We start from the raw sequence: 22,078 nt of genomic DNA, 5'->3' as shown, positions 1-22,078 counted from the left end.
CACAGCGAGTTTGAACGGCTTTATGGCTTTCTTGTTCCTCCTCCTCTCCCTCTCTCTCTCTTCCCCCCCTCCTTTTTTTGCAAGCATGGAGATGTGGTTGTGTGGAGAGAGACAATGAAGAAGAAAATGTGGGCTGTGAGGGCCAAGTGACAGCACTATGCATCCTGCCTTCCTGATTCCTAAAACCTGACAAAGCTAATCCAGACAAAATATGTCCTGCTTGCTTTAAAAGAAAGTTGAGAAAGAGGCCCATTGTAAATTTATTGTGAAGAGCCTAGCATTGCCGTGTTGAATTTTGAAAGCATTACACAACCTACAGTGATTTCAAGGCTGTCTATTTCCAAAACCATAAAAGGTTGCAATCCTTAGCCTATGTAGCAGGAAACCAGTCCCATTAGACTGAAACTTGCTTCTTCTGAGTTAATGTTGTTTAGCATTGGGGCTGAAATAGTGAGTTTTCATAATCAAAGACCCAAATAGGCTTTCTTCCCTTATCTATATTTAAGTCCATCTTTGGTCATAATAAAATCCAGCTGTTGTTTTTAAATCCCTGCTATATTTTAGATTAGTCATCATCTCCCCCTCCCCCACTTTTTTTTTTTAAAGATCCTGTCATATGGCTGCTCTTTTTCTGGCTTCTTTCTCTGGCTTCTTGTTTGTGTGTAAATATAGCTTAGCAGTCTGATCTGTGGAACTGGAGACACTTGTCCTCTCCCCACTTTGCAGATAATTTTAGCAGGCATTGATGTTGTGCTTTTGAAAAGTTCTCTTTGCTTGCTTGTCAGCTTCTGTCTCATCATAGGCAAGTTATTGCTTTGTGCTGTAATTCTATGTTCTGTCACCAGGTGACACTGTTTATATATTTTGCCCATAATGACTGTGTTCTGACAAGAAGGAGCCAACCTTATCCTGGACTTGCTCCATCTCTTCCTCTGGCTCAGCCGTGAGAAGGAGTTTGGAAGCTTTTGCTTCCATTTTTTATTAACTACAACTTGTCATGTTGACTGCATCTGGACAAACTGTGGTTAGTCTTAATTATGATTAGTGAAAATAAGCCAACTTCAAACCATAGTTTATGTGAAGGTGGCTTGTTCCCAATAACCATAGTTAAGATTAACCACAATTTACAGTTGGATGAAATGCTAAACTAAGTTTAATCTAAAACCAAACCAGAAGCTTCCACCACCCCTTAAGCTGTACCAGATGAGGGGAGGAGCATGCAAGCCATGGGGGTGGGGCGGGGAGGCTAGGCTTGTTTTTTATTGTCAATGTCCAAACCCAGTGACTATGTCCCCTGCTGAAATCAAAGCCATAAATCCTTTGGGGCCCACACAATCCCATTTTCTGGTCTGCAGGCCTGCTTGGTAAATAAAAACTGGGCATGTTCAATTGCTTTGGGTACAAGGTCTTCCTTATGCAAAGAAAAAGTAAGGAAGCATACAGTGGGCCAGTTTGCACAATCAGAACAAGCCAAACGACCACCATGGTTGATAAGCCACAGTGGCTTGTTTTGATTGTGTGAACTGGGTCAGTATCCCTGTTGGACCACTAAGTAAATATGTGGAATTCTTTTATGATGGGAAACTGTGTGACAAAATTCCGAAGAAAGAATATCAACTTTTTGACTACACCTCGTATCACTGCTGCCCTTTGACATTTCCATAATTTTAAAAATCCCATATATATGTTTAGAGTGCTCTTAGGCTCTGACATTTAGAAGACTTGCCCTAGGAAGTAGTTAAGCCAATTGAAGGATTTTTAATCATATATTTTTATAACACTGCAGAAAATCCCAATTGTTTCTTTAAATGTCCATTACTGTACTTCCAGGAAGACATTTCTGGGGATGTGCAGAGTCCCCATAGACCTACGGTGGACATTAATCAGCCTTGTTGTGCACTCTGTTGAGCTTTGTTGCTTAATTAGAACACACGGAGGCCTATTTGTTACCACTGGTGTGGGTGAAGAAGAAAGTGGGAATAATGCACCACCTCTTAAAGAACAGAGGCTGAAGCTGCCATTGGGAAGAACATAGGATGGTTTATAACAGGGGTGCAGAACCTCTCCAAGAGCCAAATTCCATTTCACAGAAGCTTTTGGGGGCTGCATCGAGACAGTAAGCAGGGCCGAAGGCAAAAGGGGGCAAGCCAAAAGCAAAAGAGGCACAGGGCCAAAGAATACCACTGTATTTTAGCTGAAATATCTTACTGCCAGTAACTAAGCCTTAGGAGAGGCATTTCAAACTTTTAGACTGGCGGGGGGGGGGGGATACCCAAAGCGGGGAAACCACCAAAGAATTTGTGGTTGGGGGAAAATGGGAGTAGGGCCTGGGGAAGGGGGCATGGCCTATCTGGGAAACCTCAGAGGGCCAGATTTGGCCCCCAGGCCTGAGGTTCTACACCCCTGTTTTATAATGTTGGTTGCCCTTTGGCTTTCCCCTTCTTTGTTGTGGTTTTGTCGTGTCATGTCGCGATCCAGCTTTCTTTGTTCAAAGCAAGCCTGCAGAACTTGTGACAGATCAGTCCAAATGCAGTCTATGTGTGGCAACCCACCAGGGGCTTGATAAGTCTCTTGAGGATTGCCTGTCTTAAGTCTCCCAAGCAAGGAGTTGGCCAAGCACCTGGCATGCTTGTCTTGGTGGTCAAGAGTTAATGCAGGCCTGATTCCAAGCATGCGTGGAGACCGCATTCGGATCTTAAATTGACCACCGGATCACACTATTGCAGGAGTGCAGAACTTCAGGCTTGGGGGCCAAATCTAGCTCTCCAGGGGTCCCAGTCCAGCCCTCCAGACTCCCCCAGAAGGCCATGCCCTCTTCTCTTGGCCCCAACCCCTTTCCCCCAAGCACCAATCATTTTGTGTTTTCCTGGCTTTGTGCAGCTTTTTCCCTGTTCTGAACATAGAAATGCCTCTCCTAAGACTTAGTTACTGTCGGTAGGAGCTTTAAGCTACAACACAGTGGTATTTTTTGTACGTTTAGCTCTGCCCCTTTTGCCTTTGGTCCCACCCACCACTGGAATGCGGCCCACAGGAGCTTCTCAGAAATGGAATTCAGCCCTTGGGCTGAAAGAGGTCCCTGAACTATTGGAACTAGAACCCTTTGGATGGGAGTCCGTTTTGATTCACTGCTTTCATTAAGTTCAGTTCCTGGAGCTGCCCTTTAACCATTCAGACCAAGAGACAGGAAGTACAGATCTGTTGAGCTTCGTTCTCTTTTTTCCTTTGCAAACAAAAACTGAAATTTACTTTCTGGACCTGCGTATTCTTTGTTAATGAAACCTGTGTTACTAAACAGACAGTTCATTAACTTGGAAGTTAGCTTTCAGTTTTTCGGTGAGTCAACCAAACTAACACCACTGTGGTTCAGGCTGAGGCTTTTTAAGAAAACCACATCATTGCAAAACTAAAACTAGTTAGCAAAATAGGTTGCCTTAACATCCATTACTAAATCTGATGTTGTCAGGATTAGCTGACACTGCTTACTGCTGTTCTGACACACCTCAATCTTAATCGTTTATTAACCAAGGTAATCTTTATTTACAGTGAAAGGTGATTGGCTTCAGTTCCAATATGGGGAGATGGGCAGAGAATACCTACTCCTCCTTTCACTTGGGATATCTGCAGAGCAATTCCAAGAGGGAAGCTGCTGCTGCTGGCAATGAATGGTGAACACTTGCGTCCTGAGCACTTTCTTCCTGCCTCAGTGAATCCTTCCAGACCAGACCCAGTCTCTTCCTGCCTTGCTTTCCCCAATCAGAGAAATGGGAACAAACACCGAAAATACAGTTGGAGATTCTAGTTCATTTCAGAAAATCAGTGGCCTTCCCTTGTCATTTTTAGCAAAGCCAGTTTGCTTATTGCTGTTTGCATCGTGCAGCAACTGCCACTATGTCCATGGTGGAGTTGGTGGGTTTTATTTTGTTTCATTATGGCTGCTCGTTGAGTGTGTGTGGCTTTCCCCTCCCCTTGTCTTGGTACAGCTGTACTCCAGGGAAATTAAAGAGCAATTATTAGGGGCTCGCTCGCTCGCTCTGTAATGCCATCACCTTAAGAGGTACTTGAAAAGTAAGGTGATGCATTCGTATGACTGGCTTTGAGGGGAGGGTGGGGGGACAGTCTCCCATTGCTGCCTCTTGGATTTCACATACACACAGTGTTAATCCTGTGTTTACCTAAGGCAAGACTTAAACATAAATGCACCAGCACAGCTTGTACTGTTTATTTTCCATTTGAAAAACCACTGATAAGGATAAGGGGGTGCAAGAAAGCAAAGCAGGCAACACTTCTGCTCAATTGGTCAAGGTGGAGTAGTTAAAACTGCCGGGACCAGCATTTCATTGTTCCAGGCAAATAACTTAGACACAGTTAAAAGCATAAAACAGGAATGAGAGAGATAATAGAGATGAGCAGAAACAAGGAAGAACCTTTTAGCGCCTCAGAGATGAGCAAATGTCTTGCAACATTTTGTTTTGCTCTCTTTAAGATTATAATGTTCTGTGTATGATTTTGTAAGTCTCCTCAAGCAATTGGAAAGGTGGGATAAAAAAGAGTTTTATATCAAATGAAGTCAGAGGAAAAATGAATCTTGCATGTGTATCCTAAATATTAGGACTAGATGAAGCATAAAGTTGCATCTGCTGTAGAACAGAACCTGCATAAGGAAGGGTCATAGCTTTGCGATAGAGCATATGTTTTGCAAAGGCAAAAGGTCCCAGGTTCAATTCCTGACATCTCTAGGCAGGGCTGGGAAAGACACCTATCTGAAAACATACAGGGCTGCTGCCAGTCAATGCAGACAGTGCTAAGCTAGATGGACCAATGTGTCTGACTCTGTATAAAGCAGCTTCCTGCCTTCCTAATAACTTAAGTCAGGAGGAGGCAGCTTGTGGCTCTCCAGATGTTGTTGGACTATAACTCCTATCAGCCCTAGCAAGCAAGGTGTAGTGGTTAGAGTGCTGGACTGGGACGTGAGAGATCTGGGTTCCAGTCTCCCCTCGGCCATGGAGCTCACTGGGTGACTTTGGACCAGTCACTGACTCTCAGCCTCACCTACCTCACAGAGATGTTGTGCGGATAAAATGGAGAGGAGGAGGACCATCTAAACCAGCTTGGGTGCCTTGCCAGAGGAGAAAAGGATATAAATGTAATTAATAATAATAATAATAATAATAATAAACCAATGGTGGGGGATCTTGGGAGTTGTAGGCTAGGACATCTGGAAGGCCACAAGTTTCCCACCCCTGAGTTAAATTATAGCTGGTCTTTGTTGAGGAATAGCCACAGAGCACCCTACAGTATGGCATCTTGATTCCAGTCCACATTTAGTGACTGAGAAGATGCAATCAGGAGATGGTATTTATTCTGTATTAATTATTCCGGGTTAAGAGTATTGTGATGTGAGACCCCTCTTAAAGAACCCAGAGGTGCCAGAAACAGTTGTGCACTATGCCATGTGCCCCCTTAATGGTAATGGGGCTTCCCCCTTAATGGTAGATCTAGCTTGTAAATATGATGTGTTAGTCTGTTCGCTCACAGCATTGAGGATGAGGAGATTCACACCCGAAGGAGCCTTAATGCTAAAGTAGCGATCGTGTTGATTTGCTGCAGCAAAACCAGCAATTTTGAGACACCTTTTAGAGGCTGGCATTTTTAATGGCATAAACTTTCCATGCATGATCATCTTGGTCACTATGTTAGCATACAGAAGCATGGCCACTTTCCATGCACTGCACTTGTTCTTTCCACCTGGCAAATGATACCTAGATTTGCATGACAATTGGCTGGGGGGTGGGGTGAAGCACCCCAGTTCCTTCCCACCTTTGTTCCAGAGGCCAGGGATGGGTCTGCCACAAGCTCTGGAAATAGCCTTTTAGCAGGGCTGGTGGAATGGCAGTGGTTCCCTCTCATCTCCCTCTGTTACAGCCTGCTGGAATGGTTGCTGCCTGCCTGGTGGCAACAAATTTTTGCCAACATTGCCACCTTGTGTCACGTGCTATCATTGCATAGGGATGGAGGGCAGAATAGGCCCCGCTGTCCATGGCACAGTGATATCATATAATGTGGTGGATGATCTTTACTGCAAGCTCCCAGCAGTGCTCTGACATTGCTCATGGCCAAGGTCTGCTAGCAGAATTCAGCAGGGTGTGGTGGGTGTTATTTAGTGCTACCTGGAAAGGCTGTACACTCATAAGAACATAAGAAGAGACATGCTGGATCAGAACAAGGGTCTGTCTAGTCCAAAGTTCTGTCCACACAGTGACCAAACAGCTGCCTGTAGGAAGCCCACAAGTAGGACATGAGTATAATAGCACCATCCTTCTCATGTTCCCCAGCAACTGGTATACAGATGCATAATGCCTCTGATATTAGAGGCAGCATATAGCCATCATGACTAGTACACAACATGGCTTTTAAACTTTTAATATTGTATTTAATTTTTTAACTTCTGTAAACCGCCCAGAGAGCTTTGGCTATGGGGCGGTATAGAAATGCAATCAATCAATACTCATTGATAGCTTTTCAAGTGGTTGCTCCTTGGTGCATCCTCTGAAAATGAGGTTCATTAATTGCTCCAATAGATGAGAAAGTGTAGCCAGAGATGACCTGAGGCTATTTCCAGGTATAATATAGTTGAAAGATTTATTTAAAACCTCAGCAGATAAACAGGGCATCAGTTCTATGAGATAAAGGCACAATACATAGCAGATCAGAAGAAATATAAATGAATTTCAGAGAAAATGTAGTGCAAGGATTAAATGAAAAGTGCAGCGTAGAACAACTTGGATTAAAGCGTAAGGTGAAATGGCTCTTACATACAAAGCCTACAACATGCAGAAATAGCTATGGTTAGCTTTTATAAAATCCTCCATTTGCCCCTCCCAACCCCCTAGTTAAACCATTCTATGTTCCCAGCTGTATAGCTGCTTGGCCTAAAGATGGAGGAAGGAAGACTTATAGCTACCTATTCCAAGCAGAGGAGACAGGCTCATGTAGTCTTAGATGGAAGGCCCAGGATCCAAGGTGTAGGATCCAGTAGAATCCAAATAAAAATTAATCCATGTAGGAACTGAAGAAAACGTTTAAAAATAAAGTAGTGAAGCTTGAGCCTCCTCAGGAAATAAAAGGAAAGGAAATAAAAAGGGAGACCTAGGAAATCTAGATTTATTCAAGGCTGTCTACAAGCCAAAAATCCAGCCCAGGAAAAGCTAGCTCTGAGCAAAAATCACAAGGAAATTTCTGACTGGGGATGAGTAAAATCTCCCAAAAGAAATAACAAAGTTTAATCAGAGCTGTGTAAAGAGCCTGTGGAAAATTCAGCACTGAAAAACCTAACCCATCATACAATTATTGCAAGCAAAAATAATTACATCTAAAAGCAAAGTTCCCTTCTCTCTGTGTTCCAGAGAAGACAGTTGAGTTTCAACCCACGCTAGGCATCAGGGGAAAAAAATCTGCTTGTCTCTGCTTGTCTGCTTGAGAGCCAGTGTGGTGTAGTGGCTAGAGTGCTGGACTGGGAATCAGGAGATCCGGGTTCTAATCCCCACTCGGCCATGGAAGCTCAGTGGGTGACTTTGGGCCAGTCACAGACTCTCAGCCCAACCCACCTCACAGGGTTGTTGTGAGGATAAAATGGAGGAAGGAGGAGGATCATGTATGCTGCCTTGAGTTCCTTGGAGGAAAAAAGGTGGGATATAAATGCAATAAATAAATAAATCTCTGAAAAAAGAGAATGGAAGCTAAGTTGGAGGCCAGTAAAGAAGTGCTGAACCTTCTTTCTGATCACCAACATGCCATAACCTCTCCCTGCTCTCCAGTAGGTTTTAATTCTTTCCCCCATTCCCTCATAACGAAACATTTGGTCCTGTATTGGTAGGTGGCAGGTCATGGAGGGGGTGGGAGGGAATTAATTCCACCACTTTTCTAGAAACAGCTTCTCTTTGCCTTGGGGCAACTGTTGTGATCTTAGGGCCTTGTCAGGGTACATGCTGGGCACAGAGCCACTGGAAGTATCCAGCTTTGTATGTTCTCCATACTGCTCCATTGTCTCGTAGCTTGTCACCGCAACAATGATTCATCTGGCTTTTCCCTCATTTCAGGATCCATATATCCAGGCCAAGAGACTCTTTCTGCCCTCAACACTGATGCTTTTCCTGCAAGTGACTTTGATGTATCTCTTGCTAGGGAGCGCTGCCACAAAACGACTTTTAAAAATAGACTAAATGTAAGCTGGCTTGGCTGGGAGCGTCTCCGAGCTAGAATAGGTGCCTAAAACACACAGGTTCAGAGCAGCAGTTTCAGTCTCCTTTGGTCCTGTACCCAGGTATCAAATCAGCATGGCTTATCTCACTAGCAGTAGTTGTAGCGCAGAGATGTTAAGCCATGCTGGCTACGTAGCATCCTTCTGTGAGCAAAAGAGGTGAGATCACCCAGGAACAAAGATGGCTTTTACAAGGCCGTCTGTGCCTGCTCACATGTTGGCTCATGAGCAAAAAAAAAAAACACTGGCTAATTTGCAAAGCAGTCCTTTGTAAAGGGCCCTTTTGATCAATGATTGCCTGTGTTAATGTTTCAGTAGGCTATTGATTTCTGCAACTGCTTTTGTTCCCTGAATGTATGCACGGTGGATGGGCTTTCTGTGGCATGCACACGCTATGCATGTTTGATTAAAGTTCAATTGACTTGACTTGTAGTGAAGCTGGGCGCTGTTTTGCCTCCATGTTTGTCGAACCACCAAAGCTTTCTCAACTTGTCCTTTTGTTTGTGTTCAAGCTCCCGCCACCCAGGCAGTTGCCAATATGCTCTTCCTAATCCTCTCCGATTCACTCTTACTCCAGCATTTAATTCCTTTGATTGGTGAGGGAGGCTCACTAATACAGCCCGTGGAGGGATTTATGTGAAGGGTGTGCATGGCTGAACCACAGACAGAGGTTTCAAATGTGCGCTTACCACCCTACTTAGGCACTCATTTGTGTTCAGATGAAATGTACAGGTTTCAAAGGATCAGATACTGTTCTCACGTTGGCATTTTCAGAGATTAATCCTAATCTTAATTTAAGAGAGTGTGTTTGTAACTTCAGCTTTTAATGATGATGGAGGGGTTGTTCACACTTGCATGGATTACTTATCACTTGATTGCTTAACATTTGACACATAGTGGCATGTGTGAATGGGTTCCTTTAAAAATACTGTGTTTTGAGTTGATATTGGCTGATACAAATTGGAACTCAGCAAGGAATCGCGCACAGGGGTAAATACTTGTGAACTCTCCACCCAATAGCATAAAAGCGTGAGACTCCTGAGCTCTGGGGGGCAGGTGGTTTATATTCCCAAGTTAATATTTTTCTGCATCCCTGGGGATTCCTCCTTTTGTTTAAAAACTCTGTTGGTGGCCCAGTTTTGCTTCTGTGCTACTAGACGCGGGACAACCACATTCACTGTTAGATGCAAAAAAAAAAAATTAATGATGATCTTAAACATTTTAATTATGGTGTTTGTGTAAGTTTGTTCATGTATCATAGTCTTTGCTTGATGCTGCAGTCAACAAGTGATCAAACCAGCCCAAGGTCATTAACATGCCATTGTTTCGCATGTATCACTCTTTTTAAAATTATTATAATTAAAATGAAAACAGCTTGCAGTCATCTTTCCGAAATGAGTTCCTTTACCACAGGTACAGCTAAAATCTGACACTCGGAGCTGAATATTTTGGGAAGTTGTCCCTATTGAGACTGTTATTTTCTGGTTCCAGCTAAGAAGGCTTGGAACATCTTGTGTCTAATTTTGTTTCATCCGTGAGCATCTTATTCTGCTGGCTTTGTAGCTGTTTAGCAGTACTTGCTCCAAGCCCTCAGGACCAATCTACAATTCTTGGAGGGGAGGGGAATAAGTTGAGAAGGGAGCGTTAATTTGAAGAGTGCGCTAGGTAGTGGTTGCAGTCTTGAATTCTGGGTCCACTGACATTGTATGAAGCAGTGGTTCTCTGTCTCTGCGGTCATACCAATGGGATCTGTGCAGACACAGGTTGGGAAAATTCTGTAACTCTAGCCAAGGAACTGACACTCATTCCCCCTTCCCTCCAAAAGGGGAGTTCCAACTACTACCTGTGCCTGAAAGGGTGGGGTGAGCACTTTTCCCACTTGGTTCCCTTCTAACCACTGCTTGCAGCAGCCTTTGAGAATTCTTTCTCCCAGCAGCATGTCTGCTAAGGCCTTAGTCATATTTCTTTTCATAAAAACGTAAGAGCTGTACTGCATCACTTCAAAGGCGTATCAAGGCCAGCATTCTGGTCCCACGGTGGTCAGCCAGAGGCCTATGGGAAGGCTAGAAGGAAGACATGAGGGCATCCCGCTCATGTTCCACAGCAGCTGGTATACAGAGGTAGCACATAGCCATCATGACTAGTAGCCATTGATAGCCTTACCCTCCATTAATTTATCTGATGCCCTTTTAACGCCATCCAGATTGGTGGCCATCACTCCAGCTTGCAGTAACAAATGCCATAGTTGGACTATGCAAAGGAGTACTTCCTTTTATCTGTCATGTGACCCCAGCTCTAGTATTATGAGAGAGGGAGAAAAACATCTCCCTATCCACTTTTTCCATACTATGCAGGATTTTCTACACATCTGTTGTGTCTCCCCTTCCTCACCTTTGTTCTAAGCTAAAAAGCCCCAAACACTCTAACCTTTCCTCATAGGGGACTTGCTCCAGCCCCCTGATCATTTCAGTTATCACTTCTATACAGCTATGTAAAAACTCAACTCTGTTCTTCCAGTTTACAAATGTTTCCTTGTGCGGAGGCAATGCAGAAATGCAATGCATTGCAATGCATTTTGTAATGCAGAAAGCCGTAGATTTAGTCTCCAGCATTTCTACCTCAACAACAAAAGATAATCAGGTCGGAGGGCTGGGGTACTCCCCTTCTGCCCCAGAAAGTAACTGCCACTTGGAATAAACAAAACTGGTCTAGAATGGACCGATAGTATGAGGGAGCTTCATCGCTTCAGAATTGGCATCAAGTCCAGTTGATGCAATTAATCGTGGGATGGGAGGAGAGTGATCTGTGAGAGGATTTCACTCGACTTAATCAGGAGCTCTTAACCAAGTACAGTGATCTGTTGCTTTAATCATGGTCTGACGTATGGTCATTTTGTCTCATATAACAGGTGGGTGGTGTAAAGAGCACTTGTAGATAATTGCCATATGTGGCAAAGGGGTACCTCTTTGTATGCTAGGTGAGCAATTTTTCATTGTTGTGTCCTTGATACGGAGGGAGAGAGAGTTGTGCTTGTGTGTTGGGGTTAATATGAGTTGACTGATGAATGCATATAAACATGAATAACTGTGCATGAAGGTGTGGACGATATGCCTGAATTGACAATGTTGACAGCAGGGTTTGCACATTGGCTGGTCAGTGTGGATAATCACTAACAGATGTCAAAGAATCAGAATTATTCAGACACATTTCATACCTTGACCAGTGAATGTCCATAACCTCTGTATCAATTTCATACGTTGCCAGGGCAACACCCATCATCCTCAGGTGGGGAATATGTACGTTGACCAGCAAATGTGTACAATTCCCAGTCGACGTTGTCCATTTGCATTGGACTGGTGTAACACAGTGAGTAAGAGACTGAACTGCGAATCAGGAGTTCCCCAGTTCAAATCTCACCTCTGCCATGAACTCACTAGGTGGCCTTAGCTAAGCCACTCGCTCTCAGCTGTAGCCCACCCATCTGCAGTATTGGAGATGATAGTACTGGTTGAACCTCTTTCAGCCCACAGGCCAAATTCCATTTTGGCAAAGATCTCGCGGCCTACATTCCCGTGGTGGGCAGGCCAAAGGCAAAAGAGGTGCGGCCAATTTTACAAAAAATACCAACGTATTTTAGCTTAAAGTTTTTACTACAAGTGTGCTGCAGTGGTTAGAGTGTTAGACTGAGATTCAGGGGATCTGGGTTCTAGTCTCCACTCAGCCATGATTGAAGCCTTAGGAGAGGAATTTCAACCATTTAGAACTGCACAAAAATGGGGAAACCACCAAATGATTGGTGGTTGGGGGAAAGGGATGGGGCCTTCTGTGGGGCGGGATTTGGCCCCTGGGCCTGATGCTTTGTACCTCTGCCTTACAGGATTGTTGTAAGGATTACATCTAGATAATGGAAGCCCTTTGAATAGTCGAAGGCACTATAGAAATGTTGAGTAGTCGTATTATTATTATAAGTATTAGGGAACAAGGCAATGTGTAGAATCCCGTTCATGGTGCCGTTTTTGCATGTTCTCCATACCTGCGTGTGAATGTTTATGTACATTTTCCATTCAACCTACAATAGCCCCCCCCCCCCCACACACACACACACAATACACATAAATATATCCCCTTTGGTCATGGTGACCTCACACCGTAGTAAGGTTTTTTATGTTTGCACATAGAGCAAGACAGAATTCTGCCAGAATCATAGTTTTGCCTGTCGTAAGCCAGATTAATTTCGCTGTGGAATTATCACGGACTTCTCTTGGCATGCACTTTTACTTCCTAATTAACGTTGCTGTATATATTTTTAAAAATAGATTGCTTTAATACAGCATCAGTATTGTGGCTAGAGCCTTGTCTTTAATATGTTCTAATTTCAGATACAGTTTTCTCAAACCAGGAGTCCTATGGTGGCTTATTTTTTCTTAATATCCATGTATAGAATAAAACCAGCGTTTTCCCCTTTGGTAATTCCCTCCAATACCAAACAGTAAAATCTAAGTGCCCATTTAAAAAGCACAGCCGCATTATATAATAGCATTGGGGGCAGATCTGCACCATGAACTTAGTCTTCTGATTATCATCCCAGACCCAGACACAAGGAATTTGTTGCATCCTGTTAACTATTAGTTTGAGTCTTAAGAAGTTTTTCCTGGGTGGGAGTAGGAAGAAGAGAAATGGTGGAAACAAAAGAGAACTGCAGTTATGGCTGGAATGGACCTGGAGATAGTCAATAAGTGTTCTTTGGAAATATTGGAATGTCTTTCTTATGGAGGAGGGGGCAGACATAGAAGAATTGTTCTGTAAATTGTTCTTCCTTGCAAGATTTATTGGCTTTACTTTTTCCGCTCTCACCTTTCAATCCAGAAGGACCTCTAAGGCGGCTTATATAGAATAATATAATTACACTAGGGCTTCTTCTATCTCCTCTGGCACACAATGACACGTTGTCCAGTTCTGTTTTACGTTTGTCGTGGAGACCTAGTTTCAGATGACTGCTCTTTTGGACTAGTCTTGTGCTTTTTAACAGGCCCTTCTGGTTGATTTTTGTGGCAAAAATAGCCTTGAACGCCTTTTAAATATTCTTTGGCAAAGTGGTTCTTCTGCATGCAACCTACTCTCTTTTCCCCACGCTGGGAAGTACTTACTAGGGCAGTCCGCCCCTTGGTGGCTGCTTCTTCCGTAGAACCACCCTTTCACCCTAGACTTGCCTGTTCATCTGTGTGGCTTAGAGGTAGAGCACCTGCTTTGAATGCAGATGGTCCCAGGTTCAGTCCCCCGTATCTCCAGTTAAAACCAGATCAGATAGGAGGTGATAGGAAAGGCATCCTCTTGGGGAGCAGCTGCCAGTCAGAGTAGGCAAGGCAGGGCTAGATGGACAAATAATCTAACCTGGGGTAAGCCAGCTGGCTCTGTTCCTGTGGTACTCTGTTTCACCTCCTTGATTCTAAACCTTCAACCCCTGCACCTTTTCTCTTGTGTCCCTTTAACATAAGAACTGCCTTTCCAGGATCAGATCAAATCCAACCGGCCCAGCATTCTGTTTCCAGAAGTAGATATCCCCTCTTTGCCCACACTGTTTAGTATCCAGATGTAGATTGTCCCTGTATGTGGAGGTTCCATGTAATTGCTGTTAATTTCCCTGCCCCCTCAGACCTCCATCCTGATCTTTCTCCCCACCCCTCTCTGATATCCAGGGGGATTTTCATATGAAATGTGATGTGATAATGCAGCCCTTGGTATTTATCGAATGCACGGTTTCACGAGACAGATACGTGAGTGAGAGCTCTGCGTGCCGCTTTGATAACATTGTGTGCTCCTGCTTTTTTTTTTGCAGGGAGAACTGATCACCTTTTATTACTACTGGAAGAAAACCCCCGAAGCTGCAAGTTCCCGAGCTCACCGCAGGCATCGGAGACAGGCTGTGTTTCGGAGAATCAAAACACGAACAGCTTCCACTCCGGTTAACACTCCCTCCCGGCCCCCCTCCAGCGAATTCTGTAAGTAGGAGGCTAAAAGCTGCACATTTATCTCTGTTTAGATGCATGGGGCTAAAACAGAAGGTAATGGCTCTCCTCCTCTGACCGAACGCAGTCAGGAAAATGGAGTTCGAGCCCTCGGCTGCGCTCATGCTCTCGATTCATTATCCCCGCGGATGGCAGGTGTCTGGGATCAGCAAGCAATTGGCTTTGTGCTGCGCAGGAGGGAGCTCAGGCAAAAAGCCGCTGTGGAAATTATGAAAGATTCGCTTTGGCTATCAAGGCTATTACATTTGCTCCCATTTGCATGGGAATATTGCAGTCACCCCAGTCTTACATGGCATGACGGCTCCTTGTGCACAACCCGGTGTAATCAACTGCAACCCATGTGGCATAGTCACGTGAATGCATTGTTTCTACTTCTATCTTTAATAGATGTTGAGCTCTGTGCATGTGTACTGTGATTCTACAACAGCACCAAAGACACAGAATCTGGCACTGGGTGCAAGAATTCAGCTCCATATGAATCTCTGCTTTCTTCATTTTTTAAAAAAGAATCAAGTTTCTAGCCCTTATGGCTGCAGAGGTAAATTGGATGTATGTGGGCAATGCCTGCTGAAATCTCAGAAGACAATGGAGGTGACTGAATAAGGTTTCTCTTGCCTCTCCTCACAACCATCAGAACATATTTTTACAAAAACTACATTTGCAGGGCACAGAATTCAGCTTTTCTTGATTCACTGTTTTTTAAGCACAACATATTGACTTATAGTTTTTATGACACTTTTCAGCCAAAAGCCCCCAAAATGTTGCACCTATGATTTAAAAACAAATAAAATGATAAAATAATGTAAAAGTTAAAATAATTGAAACGAACAACAGTAGCAGGTGGAATGTCCAAACAGCAAAGTTATAAAGGAAAGACTAAAATCATCGCCTCATTCGTTCTAAAAAAGCTTGGCGGAAGAGAATTGACTTCACCATATACTGGAACATAGGGAGGGAACCGAACGCACCTCTCGAGGGAGGGATATCCAGAGCCTAGGGGCTGCCACAGAGAATGCCCTGTCCCGCGTACCCCCTCCACAGATCTTTAGGCAGGCAATCTCCTATGGAAGTAAGTAGTCCTTTAGGTTTCCTTAGGCTCAAGCTATGCACGTTGTTAATATTTTTACCAGCATTTTGAATTGGGCCTGGGAATAAATTGGGAGCCAGTGTAGCTGAAGCCAGGTTATCTGAAGGATCGCCTCCTCCCATATGTGCCTGCCTGGACCTTAAGATCATCTTCAAAGGTTCTTCTCCATGAGCCCCTGCCAAAGGAAGTGAGGCGGGTGGCTACTAGGAGGAGGGCTTTTTCTGCTGTGGCACTCCAGCTGTGGAATGAGCTCCCTAGTGAACTTTGCCTGGCACCGACATAGTATTCTTTCCGGCGCCAGGTGAAGACCTTTTTATTTTCCCAGGCATTTTAGCATTTTAGCTGTTTAGACTTTTAGCTTTGCTGTTTTAGATATGTATTTTAAATCCCTGCACTACTGCTAGGTTTTATTCTGGTTGTATTGTTTACTGTGGTTTTATTGTTTTATATATTTTATACTGTTTTATTGTGTGCTCCTTGGTTTTAATTTTTGTGAACCGCCCAGAGAGCTTCGGCTGTTGGGCGGTATAGAAAGAAAGAAAGAAAGAAAGAAAGAAAGAAAGAAAGAAAGAAAGAAAGAAGATAGGTGTGTGTGTGTGTGTGTGTATATATATATCTCAGATATATATATATATATACATATATATCTATCTCAGAGTAATATGCTCCCTAGAATCAGTCCCTGCTACCACCCAGGCAGCAGCGCTTGAAGGATACACTGTGCAGGGCATGGATAAAACCCGCAGTTTGGTGAGCAGAGTTTTACACTGCAAACATAACTGAGTTGAGACATCACTGGGGGGCGCCTGTTTTGGTGATCCAGCAAGGCCATGCTTGCAGGAGGCTGCACTTGAACAGATCCCCCTGTAGTCATACACGGGATGGGTGGATAATTGTAGGAATGGAGCAGCTGGTGGAGCACTGCTGTGAAGAAAGGCACGCCAGAGTCTTCCTGGGACATTTCCTGGGAAAACCCGTTGGGTGCGGTCGAAAGTCAGGGCCGTGCAGCTTCTGCACGAAACCTTCAAGGTTCCCTACCACCAACCAGCCCACATTTTGCTCCAAGGCAAACCTGCATTGATTATACAAATGGGGCAGCTCTGCATAATTTTTTGGTGTAATGTTACGTTGCTTGTATCTGTCTTAGGGTGGAGCAAAAAGGACACTGAAGCCCCAGTCTTTGGAAATCCTGCTTTAATAGCCTTCTTCCTTTCCCCCCTCCCATTCCCTCTTCAAACTCAAGCTTCTGAGATTTTCACCAGGCCAAGCCCTTACAGGCTGGAAAGCTTTTAAAAAACTGACATTCCCAGGATTCTTAATTCTGCATTTGTGTGTCACAGTCCCAGAATGTACACATGTACTTCTCGCTAAATCTCCATACTCAAGACTGCAGAAATTTTTTCTCCCTTCCCAAAGGTGATCTTTACATCTCTGGAATCATTTCACAGTGTGCAGGATGGGGTGCATGCATCTTTTAAGGAGCTTCTTTACCAAGGCTGAAGAAGCTGCCTGAAGGACAATATGTGGACCTGAACAAAAGGATGCTGGTTTCAGCTGGGAGCCTGGGGGAAATGGGCTTTCTGTCTCCTGGTGAGCTCTTCCCAGTCCCAGTACTGATCTGGGCCAAGTTTACAGGACTCAGTGGTTATTGCAAGGCAAACTGTTCGAGTGGGTGTCTAGTTACAAAGGGGTAGTTGTATTTGTCTGCAAACATACTGTACGCACACACCCTAAAAACTGATGGATTTATTGCAGCAGAAGCTTTTGTGGATTGGAGTTCACTTCACCAGTCGTGCAAAGTAATATCCTCAGTCTGCAGATGAGTATAGAGGGGGGAAATGGTAGGCAGTGGGGCCAAAGGGGTTTGCAGTGACCTCCCTTCCCCCATGCATGTATCTGCCAACTAAGACTAATCCTCCATGCACCTGATGAAGTGGGCTCTAGTCCACTAGACATTCTGCCACAATAAATCTGTTAGTCCTTAAGATGCCACAAGTCACTTTTTTTCTTTTCTTTTTTTTAATGAATGCATGTGTTGATGCTGCTGATGGCACAGCAAAAAAGCCAAAGAAGGGAGGAAAAAACTTCCTGGCTCGGTAACTTGCTCTTCTCTTCCCCCATCTCTGTGCACTTAGTGGATTTGAGTTCGGCCAGTGAAGATGATTTCGACAGCGAGGACAGTGAGCAGGAGCTGAAGGGCTACGCCTGCCGTCACTGCTTCACCACCAGTATGCACCTTTATATATCGCATATATCATGCTTTCCCCTCTGCCATAGTGCCTAATTTAGCTTGAGGGTTCAACAGAGCAGGGAGGTTTTCTTAGGTCCCTATCACCATTTTGTAAGCATGGCACAAATGCTTGTCATTCTTAGATGAGCTTGTCTGAGAAGCTGCACCTTGAGCTGCCAAGCATAGAAAGGTGACGTTACTTTATTTATTATTTTATTTATTATATCTCTTCACTGCCTTTCTGAAGCCAACCAAGGCAGTTTACAAATGTTTCGGGGGGTGGGGGGAAGTCACCAGCTGGTCTACAAAAAAAGACTGCAGCCATGGCTTTTGAATTACTTGTGTGTCCCTGGGAGGTTTTACTTGTATGAAACACTGCGAAACAGCCTACAAGTGGATTACAGTGGGGAACTTGCCAACTGGTCTACAAAGATTCATTATCATAATTATAATGCTTAGCATTTATACAGCTGTTTTAAATGTTTAAAGTGCTTCATATACTTTCTAGTTGTAATTTACAACAGCCCTGTAAGGTAGGTCTGTGGTAATATCTCTGCATTGCTGTACAAAGTAGTACACACAAGGCCAGCATCAAGGGTAGGCATGGTTGGGCACCTGCTGAGGGCCCACAGAAGGTGCTCCTCTTCACCACTGCAACCTGCTTCTCAGTCTGATGGTGAGAAGGGGAAGCTGGAGATGCCATGGCCTACTTGCTCCCTGGCTGTTTGCCTCTCAAGCAAGCAGTGGCAGCAATGATGGGAGAGAAGAGGAGGAGCAAGTGCAGCTGGTGACCGTGGTGGTGAGAAAGTAGACTCCCTGAGAGAGGGAAACCGTTGAGGGTGCCTCACCCAAGGGCTCTCAGAAATCTGGAGTCAGCACTGAGTACATAAATATATGACAGTCATTCATTTGTCTCAGTGCGTGCGTGATATTACAATTCCCCACCACTTCCCTCTTTCTGACCACAGCCTCCAAGGACTGGCACCACGGTGGGCGGGAGAACATCTTGCTGTGCACCGACTGCCGCATCCACTTCAAGAAGTACGGGGAGCTCCCGCCCATCGAGAAGCCGGTGGACCCACCCCCCTTTATGTTCAAGCCTGTCAAAGAGGAAGATGACGGACTCAGCGGGAAGCATAGCATGAGGACAAGGCGGAGTCGAGGCTCGGTAAGACGGCTACAGTCTCACCTCTTCACACACAACCACACACTTTTTTTTAGGAAGAATTGGACTGGTACACAAAGCCTGGACATTGAACCTAGGGACATCCGTTGCTGGGAAATCTGTTTCTCTTTTTGCTCGACAGAGTTCTGTGGCGTGCCTGACTCTGCTTGCATTTGCGGGCTGAGCGGGACTTTCCTGAACGCCAGGAACTTTGTGTGTGTGTGTGTGTGTGTTGTTTTTTGTGGCATGCCATAATTTGCACAAATAGAGATTGCAGCTGCACCTTGTACTGAATTTGCAGAAAGTACGCAAATTTGTGCAAACGTCCGCAAACTGGCCCAACTTGATGCAGATTGAGTTGGGCTCCGCAGTGGCAAACAGACTGAACTCCCAGGGGTCCCCCGGGACGGGACTTACCTTGGGCGAATTCTCCTGGCGGCGGTGGCTCCGGCGGCGGTTCGGCGGCGGCCGGTCTTCCGACCAGCTGCCGCCGCTGCCATTTCCAGTAAAAAAACAAACAAACACACACACACAAACGTGATAGGCTACGTAAAGATTTACGTAGCCTATCACAGCTAGATTTTTAAAAAATACTGTGATAGGCTACGTAAATGTTTACATAGCCTATCATGGCTGAGTAAAAAACAAAACAAACAACCGCATGTACGCAAATGGTGGCGCCCATGGGCGCTGCCATTTGCGTTCCTTATTTTGGCACGTCTAGTCTACGTAAACATTTACGTAGACTATGTCGAAAATAAGGGGAACGCACATAGCGTAGACGCTACGCTATTTGCATTCCCCTTATTTTCGATGTAGTCTACGTAAATGTTTACGTAGACTAGATGTGCCAAAATAAGGAACGCAAACGGCGGCGCCCATGGGCGCCGCCATTTGTGTACGCGCGGTTTTTTGTTTGTTTTTTACTCAGCCGTGATAGGCTACGTAAACATTTACGTAGCCTATCACGGCTGACTGCAGGGATGCAAATGGTGGCGGCCCGGCCGGCCAGGATTCAGGGGTGGAGGGACGGAGCGCCTCCCCCCGGCCAGAATTTCGGGGGGGGGGACGGAGCGCCTCCCCCCCCCGCCAGAATTTCGGGGGGGAGGGACGGAGCGCCTGAACTGATTGGCCGAGAGGAGCCGGGATGGTTTTTCCCTGCTCTCCTCTCCTCTCCACTGCAAATGAAATTTCGTTCAAGGTAAGTGACTTTCGTACATCGCTAGTTCTTGGTGGTGACAGCAGGCAGCCGCACTTCCCTTCCTCATTCTCTGGAGCATTCAGGCACAGCTGCGGTCCCCCCACCCATCCATAGCGAAGGCAATGTGAGACAGGAAGTATCATTCTCACTCAGAATTGCCTTTGTTTGCCCTCGCTGATGTCCTCAGTGGCTGATGACTGGCAGAGGCTCTCCCAGGTCTCTGGTGGAAACCTGCTTTCTGAGATGCTTTTACCTGGAGATGTCAGCAATTGAACCTGGGACCTTCCCCATGCAAATACTGAGCTACTATGGTCCCTCTCTCAGTGGGATCCATATGTAGTTTTAGAGAAGCTGCCACATTTACGGCATGGTTTGCTCATTTCCCTGGAACCATTTGGGGTATCTGTGTATATACACAGTCCTTCCCCTCCCAGCCAAACGGGCAGGTTCACATTCCTTGCACCATCCGTAGGAGTGGAAGTTGGAGCAAATTTTCAGCACACCTTCTCATTTACACTGATTAGTTGGGGTTGTCCGCCAGTGAGCTTTCTCCTCCTTTGCCAGCCCAGCCACTTTTCTGTCACATTAAGATGTCCGCCAAACACCTTGTCTGGTTGCACTGTCAACCCCTTGATCCAGTTTCATCATTTTAATGATATCTAGCTATCCAAGCAGCTGGTAAATTAGAAAGGGAGCAGATGAAACACTGTTAATTGTTGCCACATAATCTTTCTACTACAATGGGAATATAGCAAAGCCATTCACGGTTTTAGGAAGAACCCTGGGTTCCCTACAAATGCTTTTCTCATCTCTTGGTCTGCTCTTCCACATGCACATATCCTCTTGGATTATTTCAGTGTAATTTTTTTAAAACCCATTTGTGCTATTGCTTTTGATAAGATAGAATAAACCTTTAATATGTGCAGCAGCCGTTTGCTTGAACTGATCAAGCTTGAGAGAGGCTGAAAAACACGGGCAAGCTATTAAAACATGAAAAGCAAGGCGAGAGTCCTTCCTGTGGCTGCATTCAAGTGTTGTGAAGAACACAGAGCAAGACAGCATCATTTTACTGACTTTTTGAGCTGCCTGTTTTCTGTCAGGCACAGATAATTCAGAACAAACAACAGGAAGACTTTGTTCTGTGTCCAGGGTGGCTGATGGGCTCCCAACCTGGGTCTATTGCTTTTAGGAAAGATAAGGAGAGTCATAACAAATTATTTCAGTTCGCTTATAAAGCAGGGGCAGGAAATCTCAGGCCTGGGGGGCGGGGTGTCCCAATTCAGCCCTCGGGGGTTCTCCATATGACCACGCCCCCTTCTACCCAACCACCGACCGTTCTGTGGTTTCTTAGCTTCTGTGCAGTTTTCTCCCCATTCGAAAAGGTTGCAATGCCTGTCCTAAGGCCGAGTTACTGGCAGTAACAGCTTGAAGCTACAACATGCTGGTATTTTGGGGGCCCCACTCATTTTGCCTTTGACCAGCCCTACCTACCACTAGAATGCAGTCCCTGAGAGCTGCTCGGGTATTGAATCCAGCCCTTGAGCAGAAGGAGGTTCCCCACCCCGTTATAAAGGCATGACCAGTGTTTACCCAGTGGTTGTGGTGAACACGATACAATTCACATGGTGGCACCACCACTCTGCCCATGTGGTATGCGCCTTTGCAAACTGTCGTTCGTCCGTGTTGTATCTCTTCCTCCTCTGGGATGACCTCCAGTGACTTGTGCACTTTAACAAGTATTGAAATCCTTTCGGTCCTCTGGGAACTCAAAAAGAAGCAGATATGGCCCATGTTTTTTGGGTTTGCCCAATGATTAAGGACTCTTGGCTATAGATAATAGATGAAATTGAAATTTTATCAAGGTATAGACTACCATTGAATTCAATAGTTATTCTCTTTGGTTATCTAAAGGAAGGTGTTCTGTCTGATGACATAGAGATGATAGTGCATTTATTAACAGCCGCTAGAATGCTGATATCAGCAAACTGGAAAAAAAACAACAACCCACAATTGATTATTGGATTATCAGATTATGGGAAGTAATACATATATGGTTAAGCTAACTAACATAGTAAGGGTTAGGGAGGGAAGACAACAAAATAATAGATTTAT

The 22,078-nt window shown here is 44.9% G+C and overlaps 1 protein-coding gene across 13 annotated transcripts in view; it reads left to right on the top strand.

Annotated features, from left to right (window-relative positions):
- RERE (arginine-glutamic acid dipeptide repeats) overlaps positions 1-22,078 on the top strand; it is a 437,785-nt gene that overhangs the window by 394,018 nt on the left and 21,689 nt on the right. For all 13 annotated transcript variants that reach the window (XM_084822049.1, XM_084822046.1, XM_084822047.1 and 10 more), the window contains 3 exons: positions 14,094-14,256; positions 17,506-17,598; positions 18,569-18,768. In XM_084822049.1, the coding sequence (XP_084678175.1) occupies positions 14,094-14,256; positions 17,506-17,598; positions 18,569-18,768 (456 nt within the window). The remainder of the gene's footprint in view (positions 1-14,093; positions 14,257-17,505; positions 17,599-18,568; positions 18,769-22,078) is intronic.

Source organism: Heloderma suspectum, chromosome 15 (assembly GCF_057233095.1).
Source record: "Heloderma suspectum isolate Gila_16-S chromosome 15, 16-S_ref, whole genome shotgun sequence".
In the NCBI taxonomy this organism is placed as follows: domain Eukaryota; kingdom Metazoa; phylum Chordata; class Lepidosauria; order Squamata; family Helodermatidae; genus Heloderma; species Heloderma suspectum.
The sequence above is the reverse complement of the archived record's forward strand: the minus strand, read 5'-3'. Positions and strand labels throughout refer to the sequence as shown.